The sequence below is a fragment of the Tachypleus tridentatus genome, chromosome 9, assembly GCF_004210375.1.
Source record: "Tachypleus tridentatus isolate NWPU-2018 chromosome 9, ASM421037v1, whole genome shotgun sequence".
Taxonomy (NCBI): domain Eukaryota; kingdom Metazoa; phylum Arthropoda; class Merostomata; order Xiphosura; family Limulidae; genus Tachypleus; species Tachypleus tridentatus.
Window position 1 is genome coordinate 15,568,180 of NC_134833.1, and position 19,087 is coordinate 15,587,266.

The 19,087-nt window shown below is 35.3% G+C and overlaps 1 protein-coding gene across 1 annotated transcript in view; it reads left to right on the plus strand.

Moving 5' to 3' along the window:
* Positions 1-11,441, plus strand: part of LOC143224776 (DNA polymerase delta subunit 2-like) — a 51,260-nt gene extending 39,819 nt beyond the window's left edge. Inside the window, exons 9-10 of the mRNA XM_076453062.1 lie at positions 336-437; positions 10,764-11,441. Coding sequence (XP_076309177.1) covers positions 336-437; positions 10,764-10,900 — 239 coding nt within the window. The 3' untranslated portion in view covers positions 10,901-11,441. The remainder of the gene's footprint in view (positions 1-335; positions 438-10,763) is intronic.
* Positions 11,442-19,087: the final 7,646 nt, after the last annotated feature.

The following is a 19,087-nucleotide window of genomic DNA, read 5'->3' on the forward strand; positions in this document are numbered from 1 at the left end:
GATTGGGAGAGGCTTAGGCTAAAATATGTTCTGGAGTTGGGAAAACACCACGCTTAAAACAAACGTTTTGTATGAGGTGTACTTGCCCACCTTATGGTTGAATTATCTTTTTGTATTAATATCGTACCGATCTGTTTTCAATTGTAGTTTAAACTTGATTTAACGGCCTACTGATTCGTATGGCTATGCTGCTTCTGACCATTTTTTGTAAGGACACTTGTGTATAACGAAATACACGAATAGAGTTACCGTTTTTATTGACTTTAAAATAACCATTAAACAATACGTGAGTGTTCACGAACTATTAAAGTGTATTTAAATTTATTTTTTTACAGATTGTTATCCTTTTTACGATGCCGATCCGTTTATCTTTGAAGATTGTCCACATGTCGTATTTGCTGGTAATCAGAAAGAGTTCGGGACAAAGATATTTCAAGGTAAGAAACTGTTGTAATCATTCTGTCTCCCTTTGTGTTGATAATTGATACTAAAACTTGTCCATCAGCTCTGTTTTCATCGCTGTTTCTGAAGACTGACACATTGGTTAACGTTTGAAAGCTTTGGTTCAGCGTTTCGAAAAAACATATTAAGATGGTCTCAAAACTGTTGCAAAAAATTAATATCTGGTCCCTTTGTGGACCTTTCAAATTGGGCATGAATTGAACGTGACAAAAGAAATTCCTGTTGAAACTACATTAATTTGCTGGCCAAAAATTCGACACTGTTCCGTGTTCATGCAAGATTTGTAAGGTGAATATCTTACAGGTCAGTATCTTTCACTGACATACTCGCACACCCTCTTCAATACTTCATCCTTAACAGAACGCAGACACGGTAGAATATTCCACCTACATGCTTTCACACCCACATTCAACCATCACTTCGAAACTAGGTGAAGCGTTTCTCGCTGTTCCACGCGATTTCAACCGTAATGAGTTTTACAAGAAGCCTGATGGTGCCATACGTTATTGGGTAATAACGCGCAGTCTGTGTACTGTAGAATTTCCGTTTAGGAAGGCATACAGACTGTACAGATAACGTACATCAACAGACCCAGTGACTGAATGTATCGAAAATATCGTTTTGACAATTTGTCTTAATTTTGACAAACATAAGTTGTTTACACACTTACAACAAACATTCAGCTTGAAGGATTGTTTTTATATTAATTTCTCAACTATGATAAATAATTCAATACGTAAGCAGTGAATCATTCCATATGTACTATTTACCAATTATATTAAATACTTAAATACATAGTAAGTTACATTACATCAAATGTTGTCAATAGGATATTCGTTTCGCTACAACATGCGATCCTTGTTATTTCAAAATCACGCGAATTCGCAACGTTTCCCGCCTTTCGAATACACTTCAACGCTTTTAATCTACCTATCTGGTGTATTTGTACTTGTAGCGTTTCCTCGCAAAGCACATTGGTCGAGTCTTGTCACATGGTCAGTGGGTATTCGAACTGTTCTTGCAAGGGTCGTCTAATAATTAAAACACGGTAAATTCAGTTTTCTCTTGAATGAAAAAATTTAAAAGATTATTCTATTAACTTCTACTTTAATAAAAATCGAGTTTGTTACATCGGTTTACGTTGTAAGATTGTACGCGTGTAAGTATTAAATGTTTAGTATTAATTGCTAATTTTTCAGGAGAGTAAACGTAATATATAATCGGAGATGTTTTGATAAAACAGTGGACTTTTTCGAAAGTCCCGCGTGCAAGGATTTTATCACTGTATCTACGAAAAGTGTAACTTAATCATCATGCACTTACAGAATTCTAATAACCAAAGATGATTTCTTAGATTGTTTAACCTTCAGATTTTTATACTGTTATTTTATTATGTTGAAACCTATATTTTTCTCCTTTTATGACGCTCGGTGCTTTCCAGTAACACAGCGGCAAGTCGGCGGGTTTATAATTCTAGAAACCGTCGTGGGCACATCACAGATAGCCCACTGTGTAGCTTTGTGCTAAACTACAAACATTAATACCAACGGTCTTAAGAATAGACAGAAAAACACATGAAATTAGACGCACCCTAATTTTGAAAAGACAACTTTAAGAAAAAACATTTTGACTCAGCAATCAACACCTTGACGTAGCTTTGACTTTTTATCAACTTCCTTAGTAAATACAGTCAAATACATCACATTCTACACAATATATTAACAATATTAGTTAGACTGAATTTTTTATGCTATTGAAAATACTTGTAATTAGTAAGTAATGAGATTACTATTTGTATGAGAGGCCATTTTGAGTTGACCCAAAGCTAATCTCTAGCCTTAACCCATCACTTTTGTCTTGGTAGACGCATGGGGATTTTTTAAGAAAAAAAAAAAGGGGTACATATATTATTGGGGGCCCGAAACTAATATTGTGAGGTTCATAGTTTGAAAGAAAAAAGTAATTAGAAAGCTGGGTAGCATGGACTTGATATATATGTCACGTGAATTAATCTGCACTGACGTAAGCAGACGTCACAATTACAATTTTTACTGACGCGAGTACACGTCACAACAATTAAACTTCGCATAACGTGCGGAGTGCAAGATCACAGTTTCGTTGTTATCCTGAATTATTTTAAGATGTGAATTAAATAATCTATTATGGAGTAATTTTTTTTTTTTTTTTATGGATGAGTTTTACGCCCTTTGAAGTTGGGATAGAACAGTGACTATAATAAATAAACCGCTTATTTTTAACAGTAATAAGTTCTTAAGGGTGTTCATATTTTAAGAGAAGGGCGATTACTGAACACCTCATTTTCTTATTTTATGTAAATCCGAGAGTTCGCGGTTCGCGACCTGTTGCCCGATAAACGCGCTTCACAATTTGGGCCGGTAGATGCGTTATAAGAGTGACAGTCAACTGTCTCTGGTTAGTCAAAAATGTGCTTCATACTTTTTGAGGTCGCTCATGCGCTATAAGAGTAGCAGTCAAATGCCATGGCCAGGTGGTTACGGTGTTCGACTGGCAATCTGGGGGTTGCAAATTCGGACCCCGAAAATCGTGTTGATTTTCATAAATTACCAATATTTTAAACTGTCTATTTTGAGCAAACTGTTAAAACAAAGTAAGTGTTAATTTTGTTTCACTCAGATAACAATGTGTGTGTATATAATTCTTTTTTCACCAAACGAAGTTACCTTTGTTATTGCGTAGTTTTCCCGCCATGAAATGACGGACTGACCTGTTGTATACAATTGGCTTGTGTCTTGTTCCCCGAGACATTGATTGATTTGCACGCAATAAGATCGGTATTTAGGGAAAAAAACAACATTTACTGTTCGCTTACTGGTATTCATGTAAAATTATTTAGCTACGAAATAAGAATAATGTCTTTAGTTTAAGGGTACAAACACGTCTATTTCATACAAAAGTAAAAGGGATTTTGTTTTGTACTCGTATGTATACAAATCACACACGATGTTGTATTTGTGCTTGCTAGCTGTGCGGAATGATATATAATAAACAAAAAATTATAAATCGTTGATCGATTATACGTTATGAAGAATTTAATCTTTTTGTTTGTTTATTTTCGAAATGAACGCAAAGCTATACGAGGGCTCTCTGCGCTAGCCGTCCCTAATTTGGCAGTGGAAGACTACAGAAAAGGCAGCAAGTCATCACAACCCACCGCCAACTCTTGGACTACTATTTTTTTTAATTGACGAATAGTGGGATTGACCGTCACATTATAACGCCCCCACGGCTGAAAGGGCGAGCATGTTTGGTTTGATGGTGATTCGAACCCACGACCCTCAGATTCCGAGTTGAGGCCCTAACCATCTGGCCTTGTCGGGACTTTATTAGATTTTAAAACAGTTCAGCAAGTGTGAGACGATACGTCTATTAAAAAAAACGTAAATATTTCATTCGTAAAAAATATGATAGAAGAAGCCGCCATTTTGGCAAACAAAAGTTATTCTGTAATTTTTATAAACCATTCTCTTAGATTCTTGTTCTTTATATAAATTAATTTTTACGTAAATTCGACCCGACATTTTGTAAAGGCTGTTTCATTACACATTATTGGTCATATCCAGAACTGTACGCTTATTGTCCTTAAAACCGACCATAACTTGCATAATAGGACCGTGTAGTGACCAGTACGCAGGAAACGATGTTGATGTGTCGTTATGAAGGAAAGTGTATTAAGGAAGTACAGAACTTGTGTATCACTTTCAAAGTTTGTTTTAATTACAACAGGTGGCGCTTCTGCTTGCTCAAAGCAACAAGGCACTTGGAGGCTGGTATTTTATTTTTATCTGACTGTTATAATCCTAATAAGATGTAACGTGTTTCACTGACTTATTTTGAAATATATAAATAATAGTTGTTAAAGGTGAAAAGAAGGCTTGAGTTACTATTCATGTTGTAGACATTTAAATATTTTTTAGTCGGGCCCCCCAGTGGCTCAGCGGTATGTCTGCGGCCTTATAACGCCAAAAACCGGGTTTCAATACCCGTGTTGGGCAGAGCACAGATAGCCCATTTGTGTAGCTTTGTGCTTAATTCAAAACAACAACAATAAACCTTTTTAGTCGGTTTATATTATTAAGAATTTCGGTAGAAAACATTTTTACATAGCAAGATTATTGTTTATAAATCGAAATAAGGAGCATTGGGAAGGACACTGGACTGGCGTTATAATGTGACGATCAATTCCACTATTCGTTAGTAAAAGTGAAGCCCAAGAGTTGGCGGTGGGTGGTGATGACTAGCTGTCTTTCCTCTATTCTTACACTACTAAACTAAGGACGGCTAACGCAGCTAGCTCTCGTGTAGCCTTGTACGAAATTCAAAAGAAGTCCGCTGCTCATATTTTCTGTTACGCATTTTTTTTTACACAATATTTTTTCAACCAAGTTAAATGTTTGCGTTTGAAACACGCAAATCAAGAAACGTATACTGTCCAAAAGTTATTCTTTTTGTTATAAAACGCCCCTCGCTAGTACAGCGGTATGTCTCCGGATTTATAACGCTAAAATCAGGGGTTCGATTCCCCTCGGTGGGCTGAGCAGATAGCCCGATGTGGCTTTGCTATAAGAAAAACACACACAAACACATTGTTATAAAATATGACAGAAAGAAAGAGTGATCTTTTAAAAAATTGAAAAATGTGGAAATTGACATGTCATCCCATGGAAAGGTTTGGGTTATTTAATCTTTAACTTGTAGGAGAGAGAACTAAGTTTCACGTTTGATTATCTGCGCTACACGAGTGTCAAATTTAAGGTTCAACATTACAAGCCCTGAAGTGTGAGTGGCTGACGAAAATGAAATATACTACCATTTATAGAGACGAGTTTCATTATATTCGACGAAGGGAAGGATGGATGCTTGTCAAAAAATCGTTTTCACTTTTGACCTGTGATGAATGTAAATCGCATATAATTTGTATATATTTACAAGTCTTAATTTTCTGTCTTCGGTATTATCAAGTTGCGAGAGTGCATGCAAGTTTAAAGAAGAGGGAATTTTCAATAGCTGCGGCTGTGAAATATTTTTGGCAGGATTAGAGTAGATTAATTTATGGGATTTTTTTAAAACTTTTTATCAGCTGTATTTCTGTGCGCCATCAGTATCAGGCGTGACGCGCTCGTGTAACCAATTCAGTTTTTTTTTTATTCATTAGGATATCTATCAGACTACCCTCAAATTTAAACTATTTTTAAGCAGGAATTGAGTAAATTAATCTGTGATAGCTTGGGTGTGGTTAAATACATGAATCCATAACTATAATTGGATCTAAATTCGTCAAAAGATGACGGATCTATAAGCTAAAATTTTGTTCTTGAAAGCAAAAAGAAAACAAACAAACTGGGAGGCATTCTATTAGCCACTACGCAGCTGCTGAGAATATGGTTTCAGAAGTATGAATTTATCAAACGAATCTCAATAACTTAATGCTAAAAAGTGGATTTCCATACCAGCGATGGACGGGCTACATATAACCCATTGTACAGCTTGATGTTGAACAACCAAGAAACAGAGCGCGTTCTTTATTTAGCGTGACTTTCATTAAAAGTATTGGTTTGAATATTTAATACATTCTCTCTTATTATGTTTGATTTTTTCTTATTGTATTTATAATAAGGTGATTATCTTTCATTGCTCGTATATGGCTTTAGGACTAGCCTAAATCTTCCAAGCTGTCCGGAGCCGTTTTGTGTTTGTTTGTTTTTTGCCCAAAGTTTACACAGTGGGCTACCTGTGCTTTTTTCCAGCGGGAGGGATTGAACTCCGAACTGTAACGATGTGACTCAGTCAACTTGCCTCTGACCCAACAAAGATGTCCCCGTGAGACAGAAATAAGTCTACTGACTTAACAGCGCTGAAATCCAAGATTCGACTCTCCGTGATGGACACAGTAGATAGCTCAAAGTAGCTTTGCCCTAAAACAAACACTCTCAATGCGGAGATATTACGATCTAAACCGTAACCAATTGCGAAAGTATTCCTAATTGATGCAACAACGTATTGTAATAGTTATACGTAAGAACTTACGAACAGCACACCTAGTAAGTATTACTTGTTACCAGGTTTGTTAGTAATTATGATCTAAATGGGTAGCTTGCTCTGTTTGGTAGTTAATTGTCCTGATTACTTTTTTTTTTTTAAACTAGAGCTCGTGGACGAATTTCCAGGCAATTGTTTAAAATTTGTTGCGAAGAAGATATAATTTATTTTTCTGGTTTTGCTTTAATCTTTCTGCAAATCCAGTGCCATTTTTATTTCCTATCATTATATCCCTTTTAATATTCGTTATTTTGCATTGTAGATTTAATATAAATATCCTAAGCCGGCCGAATGTTGTGAGACATTATTGGGTTTACGGTCGAAAACCTCGCTAAATGCGAGTGTACCTAACTGATGAAATAATGCATTCTTGTATTTACTAGTAGAAACATTACGAGTGTATATTTAATTAGCTGTACTGATGGTGGGGTTAATTTTTGCTTTCGATCTAAATATGTAGATTGCTCTGATCTGAAATTAATCTTCTATTATAATAATGCACAATTTTTGTCTGTCCTGAAAATGCTTACTCGTCTCAACATGCTTGTGCACTTCATTTCAACGGGTGTAAATGTACTTTTGTACAACAGTGTATTGAAAGCTTATCAAAATTTTTAAAAGTATTAAGCATGATATAGTCTAACCCTAACTAAAGCTTTAAAGTGTAGGTAGATTACTGTGAGTTTATTTCATTTTATTGAAAATAGGTCGTAATTAATAAAGGCTTAACTAATGTTAGGCCTAACAAAGACAAGTGGACTTAAAGATTTCAGTCTCTACGATTATAATTCTTTAGTATTCTAGAAATATTGTATTTAAAAAGTAACTTTATTGAACAGTAGCTAAGTTTAACGCAAATGTTTTACGGATCTCTACCAGAATTTAGTAATAGTTATAAAACAGTGCCTTAAAACACTTAGGTACAAAAGTGAAGTTTATTTGTGTATAATGCAAATCGTAGTGTTTGTCCAAGCGTTCGTCTGCCTCTAGTTTGAAAAGCTGTGCACGCAGACAAAACTCAACATTCGCTTCTGAAATGACGGTAGAACAGGCATTATTAATGTTGGTGTTAAATCGCATTTTACAGGAAGGAAATTCTACATTAAATTATTATGAATTAATCACACGATCATTAATATTTCAAAATGTGACTTTACTAATAAAAAATGTAGTTTATCTTACGTTATTGTTGAGTGGTCCTCAGCATGACTGGAATGCTTGAAAGCTGCTTTTCACGGTGGGAGATGTAGAGTAAAACACAATTACCTTTTTAAAGGTCCATGAGATGATTTGAATTAAAAGATTTATTGAAACTTATTCCCGTCACTGGGGACGGGTACTTTTGCTCTTTTTTTTTTTCAGATACAATACAAGACCATTTTCACAACGATGAGAACACATCCAAATAATAAGATACTGGCTAATTAAAATTAAAACAATTATTTTTTTAATCTCTTATATTGAACCTAGATGGCGCTGCTATATTTTCCTGGAGTTTTTTTTCGTTTGTTTGTTTCTTTGTTTTGAATTTCGCACAAAGCTACTCGAGGAGAGGACTATCTGCGCTAGCTGTCCCTAATTTAACAGTATAAGACTAGAAGGAAGGCAGCTAGTCATCACCACCCACCGCCAACTCTTGGGCTACACTTTTACCAACGAATAGTGGGATTGACCGTAACATTATAACGTTCCCACGGCTGAAAGGGCGAGCATATTTGGTGCGACGGGGATTCGAACCCGCGACCCTCAAATTACGAGTTCAACGCCTTAACACGCTTGGCCATCCTGAAGTTAATACGAAGAATCGTTAGTATGTAGTTGAGGGAGGCGCTTCCCCAATGATATAATTTATATGCATTGATCTACTAAATTACGTTGGCGAAAGTTTGTAAAAAATTTTTACCGAAGTGTATCGAGGCGTGAAGTTAATAGAAATGTGTTCTGTCATTTCTTTCGAATAAGTTAATCTGCATAAAATTGCTTCTCTTATACGTCATAAACCCTATCACAGAGCGCCGCTATAAATACATTAAATTAAAACAACTTAAATTTAGGTTGTGATAATCATAATGCGTTGGGTGCCTAAACTTAGAAGCGTGTTTAGTAATAGCTCGTGTTTGGGTAAAAAATATGCTTCGTTAAACGTAGAATAAATAAAATAGAGATGGTTGAATCAAAACGCCTCATCTTTAGCCGTTTAAAAATAATAAATTTGTGGCCACTTAGCTTATGTTTTGTTTTGACCCAAACTAGGATGGGATCCTTTATATGTAAGCATGATGGCGATGTTGTGTATATTTTTTAATTAGCACGCTTTCAGTGAAAGATCTTAGAAGTAAGAGTTGCATTATATCACTCTAAGAAGGAATCGGGTCCGTTATAACGGTGACAGTCAATCTCTTAGCGTGGATGGTGGACAGTAGGGTGCTACTTGCTGGATACTTCCCTCTGATCTGTTTTTCAAAATTAGAAACGATGGTGGATGTTCTTAGTATTTGTTATTTCATTTAATCTGGGGTGGTTGGAGTGCCCGACTCTTAATCTAAGGGTCCCAAGTTCGAATCCCCGTCCCACCAGACATGTTCGTCCTTTCAGCCGTGAGGGCGTTATAATGTTAAGATCAGTCCATACTATTCGTTCGTAAAAGAGAAGCCCAAGAGTTGACGGTGGGTGGTGATGACCAGCTGCCTTCCCTCTAGTCTTATACTGCAAAGTTAGGGACGACTAACACATAAACATCCTCGTGCAGATTTGCGCGAAAATTCGAAACAAACAAACAATTCAAATCGATTCTGTCGTGTGTTCACTGAAATATGTTGCCAGCATCTATAGATTTCACAGTTATGTATGTAAACCATTCTGCAAAAATATTTCAATGAAATAACCGAAAGACTCGTAATCAAGTTACGTTATGATGTATATCCCTTTAACACCCAGTGTGAGAGTTGATGAGACACAATTCGGAGGATTGTTAGGGTGTGTTTTCTTATAGCAAAGCCACCTTGGGCTATCTGCCGAGCCCACCTAGTGGAATCGAACCCCTGATTTTAGCGTTGTAAATCCGTAGACATACCGCTGTACTAGCGAGGGGGGGGCATAAATACATATTAGTTGTGAAATATAGATGGTGCTGTGAAACTTTCTATTGTAGCACGACAGCTTTATGAAGTAGTGTGGGTGTGTGTGTGTTCTTATAGCAAAGCCGCAATGGCCGACCGAGGGGAATCGAACCCCTGATTTTAGCGTTGTAAATCTGAAGACATACCGTTGTACTAGCAGGGGGCGATTGTTAGGGTTTCAGTACAGTGTTGCCGTTTGCGATAAATACCATAGAATCTCCATCCATCCAAAAAGTTACTCCATTGAAGGGATTGGTGTGTCTCAAACACCACACAATTTAATCCCGAAAAGAACTCTCCATATTATTTAGCCATTAAAATGCATAGTTTAGGGAGTCAGGCGGAACTGTTTTCTTTTTATACCAAATAGTAGAAGTGAGAAAGTGCTTGCAACAGAAAGTTAGCATTCTTGAGTTTTCCTTTATCGTCTCGCGAAAACCGCGAAGAAAACGGCTTTATAGAGCTGAGAAGCCAGATCTTGTATTGCGTTACACGTGCGACCAATGCTGTGTTTTATTCCCTCTTAGTCTAGAAACCAGGGCGAGTTCGGCCGTATTGGGGTGTGTATCAGATTCCGGAATTTGTAAAAAAATTTCAAATATACTCAGAAGTTAAAATAAAATAAAAAAATATAAACCTTTGTTTGGAAATTAATCCACAAAACGTATCTCCCTTATTCGCAGACCAGATGTTAAGTAACTTGGAAACAAGAGAAGGTGTGGTAATATTAATATATAACTTCTGTTTAGCCATTTCAAACTGTTTTTGTAATGAGTATCATACGATATATTACCCTTCCATTTTCACTTTTGTTGTTCAACGTGCGTCGTTTTACTTTTACTGCCGTTTCTGTATCGCATGTTGTTTTGTTTCTGTATATATAATATTATTGTATATAAATTCAGAAATGTTTCAAAATCCACAGAAAAGATAATTTTCCTTCAGTAATATCACCGGTTTATTTATCATAAACGAATTTTTCATGTCTACATTTTTTTATGTGTGTGTGTCTCATTTAAAATAGAAATAAAAGGTGTTTACTGCGTCATTTTTCTCGTCAATACCTCTAGCGTTTAAAGCTATCGACTCTTATCATTATTTCAGGGCCTGGAGGCCAGACAATCCGTTTGATAACCCTGCCATGTTTCCATGTCTCCTTCACGTGTGTTCTCCTCAACCTACGCAACCTGGAGTGTAAGCCTCTTGTATTTGATACTCTCTTTGGCGAAGCTGGAAGATGATTCGTAGTTGCTCCATTAGGATAGCCTGGATAAAAGTGTAGAGTCGAGAAGCGAATCACGTGGAACGTGGAGTCTCTCACCACAGATTGATGAGACAAAGAAACTAATATTAAATGGCCGTTCGTTTTGAAATACTTTTTAAGTAATGAAATCTCGCGCATATAAAAGCTTTTGGTTTGTTTATTGTTACTAATTCCTGTGTTTAGTACCAATACCGTTAGGTTTGCCAACGTGTCCTTACACCTTTACGTGTTTAATATTCTGGAACTTTTGTGAGAACTACTTTAATAACTTAATGTTGACTTTCTCAGTTTTCTCTAAAATATACCATTTTTTGAGACTTCGATTAAGTAGGCCATGTATATTTCTAGAGTTGGACTTTAGGTCGTTATCTCTAGCAATCCGTGTGATAGCTTGTCATAAACACAGATGGATATCAAGCGTACACACAGTTTAATGATTCGTTTTATATTATAAAATATTAAATGCAGATTATTTGTAGCTGAAATTGTTTCTTTAATAAAGTTGAATAACCTTTTAATCAGCGTAAACGCCTAGATTACACGTAAACACCTTGATTTGAACGTGTAACAAATTACTAAATGTTAGACATACATATGGATAGATAGTGGTCGAACAAACCAAATGTTTGACTCTATAACCTGATTCACTGCTCAAATGTTCAATCAAGCCAGACACTTGTCTTAACCGACCAACATTTGGCTTAACTAAACTTTATGACCTGACCACTTCCTGTAGCATTTCAAAGAGGTTCCATCAGTGCTTAAATCGTGTCGTCTTGAGAACAGGCAATGGAAAGATGTCCTAAGCATTGATGTTACCTCATTTAAATGCTTCAGAAAGTGGTTTACATCTTTCTTCGCCAAACCGTAGAGAACAAGAAGAGAAAGTTGTTTCGTCCTGCTCAGAGATGTCTCTAGTGTCGTCTTATTTTACAGCTAATGAATCCTGTGAGGACATGAATGGAATCAGGAGTCACAAGGTGACTCAGGGACGACTGTTTCTTGAACAAGTGTTTGGTCTCTGCTTTTGGACAGTAAAGAGTTGCTGTACGAAGGTCGTCTTCTAGCTTTACAATGACCCACCTTGGGCGCAACATTCAGTTTCTAGTCGTGAGGAGGCTCTTGTCTGCTTCACTGGTCACTTCATTTCTTGATGTCGCTTTTCTTCTGACAGTGAGTCATGTTCACCTTTGTGTTTCATGCATCGTGAGACACGTGGGGTGGATGGTCCAGTCAGATTCCCATAGGATTTACGTATAACCTTACTTAATTTTGAATTACCAAATAGAAGGAAGGCAGACATTCTAGACATTCTGCTCTCTTTAGGACATGACCTGGCTGTTTGAGTGAAATAATAGAATTGGCTGATTCTTTTATATAATATGCTTGCTTAAAACTAAAAGTACATGACGTGTTCAGTGATATTGTGTCCCAACTTCAGAACCATCGTAACAACTTAACCACTGGACCATCCCCAGAATGGCATATATAAAAGGTTACAGTAAATATTTTTTTTATTTTAAATTGAACTTAACACGCTGTCATTTGCTGAAATATTCGTGACATATTTTACATCTTTTGGGTTATCAGACCGGACTCTAACATTTATCTTTAGGAATAATATGGGGAATGAATTATGGCTTTTATCTGAATGATAGCCATATTTCATACTGACAAACAATGCATCACTGAGTATTTCGTGTTTTAGAACTTTAATAATGTTTACCCAAATCCTACTAGGTGTATCCTTGTACAGCTTAGTGGACAATCAGCTGAGCTGCTAATTGGAAGATCCGAGATTCGTACCGAAACTTGTACTGAACACAGCACTTTCAGCTATGAATACGTTACAACTGTGACTTTCGCAGGTACAAGTCCCACCACTAAACGTGCCTTTTCAGTCGTGTGGTAACATAACGTTGCGATCTTTCCCACTATTCGTTGCTAGAGAATACCCCAAAATTTGGCGTTGGGAAGTGTTCACTAGCTGTTTCTATTGTTATCGTATCTAGATTAGGGAATGGCTGGCGGAGATAGCCTTCGAAATTCACCACACAAACAATCCTGCAGTTTGGTTAAGAGTAGCCACAGTGGTTACCTTTCATTTGGCCGACAGACTAACTTAGAGTTATTTACACCTGAACATTCGGGATTTCCGATCTGGTTGTGTCAACAGTGTGTCATTTTTGCAGTTGTACCAAATGAAGATTCCGGATACATGTGATGCCTACAGGTCTTGTGGAAACAGTAATGTTCTTGTGTACATAGTTCATTATGTAAAATAGTTAGTTTATATATGCAAAGCAAAGAAATGATTTTGAATTTTATTATTGTATTCTGGTTTGGAAATGGAAGACGAATGATGGTTATTATAGTTTTGTTCAACAACTTCCCCGTTTCTCCAGTTGGAGTTAAACTGACATGACAAAATTCTAAATTGTATGTTTTTATTATGATTATTTATTTACCGCCTCGTGGGTTCTCTTGTTCTTAGTACCTTTTGATATATACATTATGGAAATAAGATTTCTCATCCAAAGAAAATGTTAAATTAATTAACTGGAAGTGCTTGGAAAATAATTCGAATGTGAGAGCCAACGATAAACGTTTTGTAGATGACATGGTATATTATGAAACTTTCAACTTTTCTCGAACCTTAATAATATAAACTATTTAATCATACAAGATGGCGTAATAGTAGCTTTATGTGAATTCAGTCAAAAAATCATAAAAACAAACAATAGTTGTTGAAAAATTAAACTTTAAATCAACAAATCATATTTTTTCTGTATAAAGAGAGAAATAAAATCATTAATTATACATATCGCATGAAAACGGGTGTACACAGGATGATTCTAAAGTTTATCTGTATTTAAGAATCCTTCTCCTACCAAATATGTTCGCCCTTTCAGCCGTGGGGGTCTTTATATTCTTCGGTCAATCCCACTATTTGTTGGTAAAAGAGATATCAGTGGATGGTGATGACAAGCTGCCTTCCTTTCAGTCTTACATTGCTAAATTAGGGGCGGCTGACGCAGATAGCCCTCGTGTAGCTTTGCGCGAAATTCAAACCAAACCTATAATAGTAGCTTCACGAGTTGGCTCTAAAACTTATCAGTCTAGAGAAAAAAGAACCACGTGCTTCTTAAATGCTTATTAAAACAGCCGAAATTAATTTTCTGCTATTCCATTGTAAAGTCTATCGACACGAGTTTGGTAAACTTTTGGATAACATGAGGTAATATACAAAATCAAAAGACGTAAATATTTGTGTTTAACGCGACATACGAAGCACCAACGGCTATTATAAACGTTCAACACTAATTCGCGATGAAATAATTACGACCATTTTAAGCCTAAAAATCGAATTACTCTAACGTTACCTCTCGCCATGTATAGCGTAATAACTTTCTTGAAGTCGAGCTCTAGTAGACGCTTAGTGAGTGCTTAGAATAGTAATTGGAGAAACACATTCATTTTTAATTTTTCGTTGACTGAATGAATTGCTCAATGAAGGACAGAAGCGAGTACAGAATGTGTTAGATACTAGGCAAAGTTTTTAATTACATAAATATCTCAAGGGAGGAACATTAAGAATTAATATTAAGTTATATAATAACAGGAAGTTAGATCATCTAAGTCTAGTTTCAAATTTTATTGTTATCTCAAGGAGACCGAAATGATCAAAATTGATACGTAGATCTGACTCGTAGCCCTTAAGTATTATCTCCACTTCGTGGTAATATTTCTACATAAATACTTAAGATAAAAACGTGTTGTTGACCACGTGAATTATGAAAGTGCTTACTTACCATTAGCACATAAATAGTTGAAATACTTAGTTTTATCAGCCGTCTGTTTGTTTTTATACCCTTGTAAAATACTTAGTTTTATCAGCCGTCTGTTTGTTTTTATACCCTTGTAAAATACTTAGTTTTATCAGCCGTCTGTTTGTTTTTATACCCTTGTAAAATACTTAGTTTTATCAGCCGCCTGTTTGTTTTTATACCCTTGTAAAATACTTAGTTTTATCAGCCGTCTGTCTGTTTTTATACCCTTGTAAAATACTTAGTTTTATCAGCCGTCTGTTTGTTTTTATACCCTTGTAAAATACTTAGTTTTATCAGCCGTCTGTTTGTTTTTATACCCTTGTAAAATACTTAGTTTTATCATACGTTTGTTTGTTTTGTACCCTTGTAAAATACTAAGTTTTATCAGTCGTCTGTTTGTTTTTATACCCTTGTAAAATTCATAGTTTTATCAGCCGTCTGTTTGTTTTTATACCCTTGTAAAATACTTAGTTTTATCAGCCGTCTGTTTGTTTTTATACCCTTGTAAAATACTTAGTTTTATCAGCCGTCTGTTTGTTTTTATACCCTTGTAAAATACTTAGTTTTATCAGCCGTCTGTTTGTTTTTATACCCTTGTAAAATACTTAGTTTTATCATACGTTTGTTTGTTTTTATACCCTTGTAAAATACTTAGTTTTATCAGCCGTCTGTTTGTTTTGTACCCTTGTAAAATACTTAGTTTTATCAGCCGTCTGTTTGTTTTTATACCCTTGTAAAATACTTAGTTTTATCAGCCGTCTGTTTGTTTTTATACCCTTGTAAAATACTTAGTTTTATCATACGTTTGTTTGTTTTTATACCCTTGTAAAATACTTAGTTTTATCAGCCATCTGTTTGTTTTGTACCCTTGTAAGATACTTAGTTTTATCAGCCGTCTGTTTGTTTTATACCCTTGTAAAATACTTAGTTTTATCAGCCGTCTGTTTGTTTTTATACCCTTGTAAAATACTTAGTTTTATCAGCCGTCTGTTTGTTTTATACCCTTGTAAAATACTTAGTTTTATCAGCCGTCTGTTTGTTTTATACCCTTGTAAAATACTTAGTTTTATCAGCCGTCTGTTTGTTTTATACCCTTGTAAAATACTTAGTTTTATCAGCCGTCTGTTTGTTTTATACCCTTGTAAAATACTTAGTTTTATCAGCCGTCTGTTTGTTTTATACCCTTGTAAAATACTTAGTTTTATCAGCCGTCTGTTTGTTTTATACCCTTGTAAAATACTTAGTTTTATCAGCCGTCTGTTTGTTTTATACCCTTGTAAAATACTTAGTTTTATCATACGTTTGTTTGTTTTTATACCCTTGTAAAATACTTAGTTTTATCAGCCGTCTGTTTGTTTTGTACCCTTGTAAAATACTTAGTTTTATCAGCCGTCTGTTTGTTTTTATACCCTTGTAAAATACTTAGTTTTATCAGCCGTCTGTTTGTTTTTATACCCTTGTAAAATACTTAGTTTTATCATACGTTTGTTTGTTTTTATACCCTTGTAAAATACTTAGTTTTATCAGCCATCTGTTTGTTTTGTACCCTTGTAAAATACTTAGTTTTATCAGCCGTCTGTTTGTTTTGTACCCTTGTAAAATACTTAGTTTTATCAGCCGTCTGTTTGATTTTATACCCTTGTAAAATACTTAGTTTTATCAGCCGTCTGTTTGTTTTATACCCTTGTAAAATACTTAGTTTTATCAGCCGTCTGTTTGTTTTATACCCTTGTAAAATACTTAGTTTTATCATACGTTTGTTTGTTTTTATACCCTTGTAAAATACTTAGTTTTATCAGCCGTCTGTTTGTTTTTATACCCTTGTAAAATACTTAGTTTTATCAGCCGTCTGTTTGTTTTTATACCCTTGTAAAATACTTAGTTTTATCATACGTTTGTTTGTTTTTATACCCTTGTAAAATACTTAGTTTTATCAGCCGTCTGTTTGTTTTGTACCCTTGTAAAATACTTAGTTTTATCAGCCGTCTGTTTGTTTTTATACCCTTGTAAAATACTTAGTTTTATCAGCCGTCTGTTTGTTTTTATACCCTTGTAAAATACTTAGTTTTATCATACGTTTGTTTGTTTTTATACCCTTGTAAAATACTTAGTTTTATCAGCCGTCTGTTTGTTTTGTACCCTTGTAAAATACTTAGTTTTATCAGCCGTCTGTTTGTTTTGTACCCTTGTAAAATACTTAGTTTTATCAGCCGTCTGTTTGTTTTTATACCCTTGTAAAATACTTAGTTTTATCAGCCGTCTGTTTGTTTTTATACCCTTGTAAAATACTTAGTTTTATCAGCCGTCTGTTTGTTTTTATACCCTTGTAAAATACTTAGTTTTATCATACGTTTGTTTGTTTTTATACCCTTGTAAAATACTTAGTTTTATCAGCCGTCTGTTTGTTTTGTACCCTTGTAAAATACTTAGTTTTATCAGCCGTCTGTTTGTTTTATACCCTTGTAAAATACTTAGTTTTATCAGCCGTCTGTTTGTTTTATACCCTTGTAAAATACTTAGTTTTATCAGCCGTCTGTTTGTTTTATACCCTTGTAAAATACTTAGTTTTATCAGCCGTTTGTTTGTTTTTATACCCTTGTAAAATACTTAGTTTTATCAGCCATCTGTTTGTTTTGTACCCTTGTAAAATACTTAGTTTTATCAGCCGTCTGTTTGTTTTGTACCCTTGTAAAATACTTAGTTTTATCAGCCGTCTGTTTGTTTTTATACCCTTGTAAAATTCATAGTTTTATCAGCCGTCTGTTTGTTTTTATACCCTTGTAAAATACATAATTTTATCAGCCATCCAGTTGTTTTTGTGCTCGTGTAAAATACACACAGCTTTATCAGCCATCCAGTTGTTTTTGTGCTCGTGTAAAATACACACAGCTTTATCAGCCATCCATTTGTTTTTATGCTCGTGTGAAATACACACAGCTTTATCAGCCATTCATTTGTTTTTATGCTCGTGTGAAATACACACAGCTTTATCAGCCATCCATTTGTTTTTAAGGTCGTGTTTCCGCAATTTTTATTAAAATCAATTGAAAATACACAGAAATTTTCCAAATAAAATGTTCAATAAATCTACTAATGTATTTTATTCTGGATTAAAATAGATTGCATTAGATCCGAGTTCTATCTGTGTGTGTTTAAGGTGAATCTGTATCGAATGAGCTTAGAGTGTGACTGCTCGTGGGCGGGATAATTCCGTTAAGAGCGAGGAAGGCATTAATTACTGTATTTCTTTTCCGAAAGCTGTGTCTTGGGGGTCACCCATTTTAATCTCTTGCACCACTCTACAGTAGTGTGTTATCTATTATTCAATCAGTTAGTAGGCACAAAAGTGACGTCACATAAGGAATATTTGACGTTGCAGTTTGTACTGTCGTGACCTCGGTAAAACGTGCGCATGTTATGAATGACGAGAATAATTATGCACTTTTTAAACTACAATATAGCACGACATACGACCTTCAAACCCAAGAAATAAAGGTATTCATTATACTTAATTTTGATTTTACTTTTGGAACAGAACACTTTTAGCGACCCTGCGGAACTATATATATATATTGGCTGTTCATTTTGATAATTCCTACAGGTCTTAAATGTAACTATTATAAGTGCATTCCTAGGAATATTTTATCTAGATTTCAAGTAATTTTTTAGAACTTTTAAAATAAACCATACATATATATCACTACGCGTATCAAGAATTCCTCATTAATTTGATACTTTAACATGTTTTGTCGTTTTTTCGCTCTTATTTACCTATTGCACATGGAACGCTTAACTTTGTTAACAACTGTAATGACCTCTCTTTCTTTCATTAAGACTTTTATTGTCGGGTGGGTATTCAGGGAATACGCTCCAGCCATCACACATTTTCTTACACGCCCAAGGGTAACTCCTACTACGAACTGGATCAAAACGAAATACGTTTTTTTCTGTGCTGAAACGTCTGTGGGGGATAGTTATTTTGAAACGCCAACTAGGGGAAGAATTGAAAGTTTTGTCTTGTTTTTAACGCGGCATTGTGACGGTGTTTTTGTTTTTAGTACAAAGTTATTTCCTTGTTACATTGAATTTTGCCCAAAGCTTCACGAGGGCTATCTGCGCTAGCTATCCCAAGTCTGGAAGTGATAGACTAATGTGAAGGTAGCTAGTCAGCACTGCCCCCCACACCAAATCTAATGTCCCCATAGCTGAAAGAACAATCATGTTCGGTGTGACAATGATTCAAACCCACGACCCTCAAATGGTGAGTCCAACGTCCTAACCATTAGGCCATAGTACAAAACCACACGCACCGGGCTATCCGTGTTCTGTATACA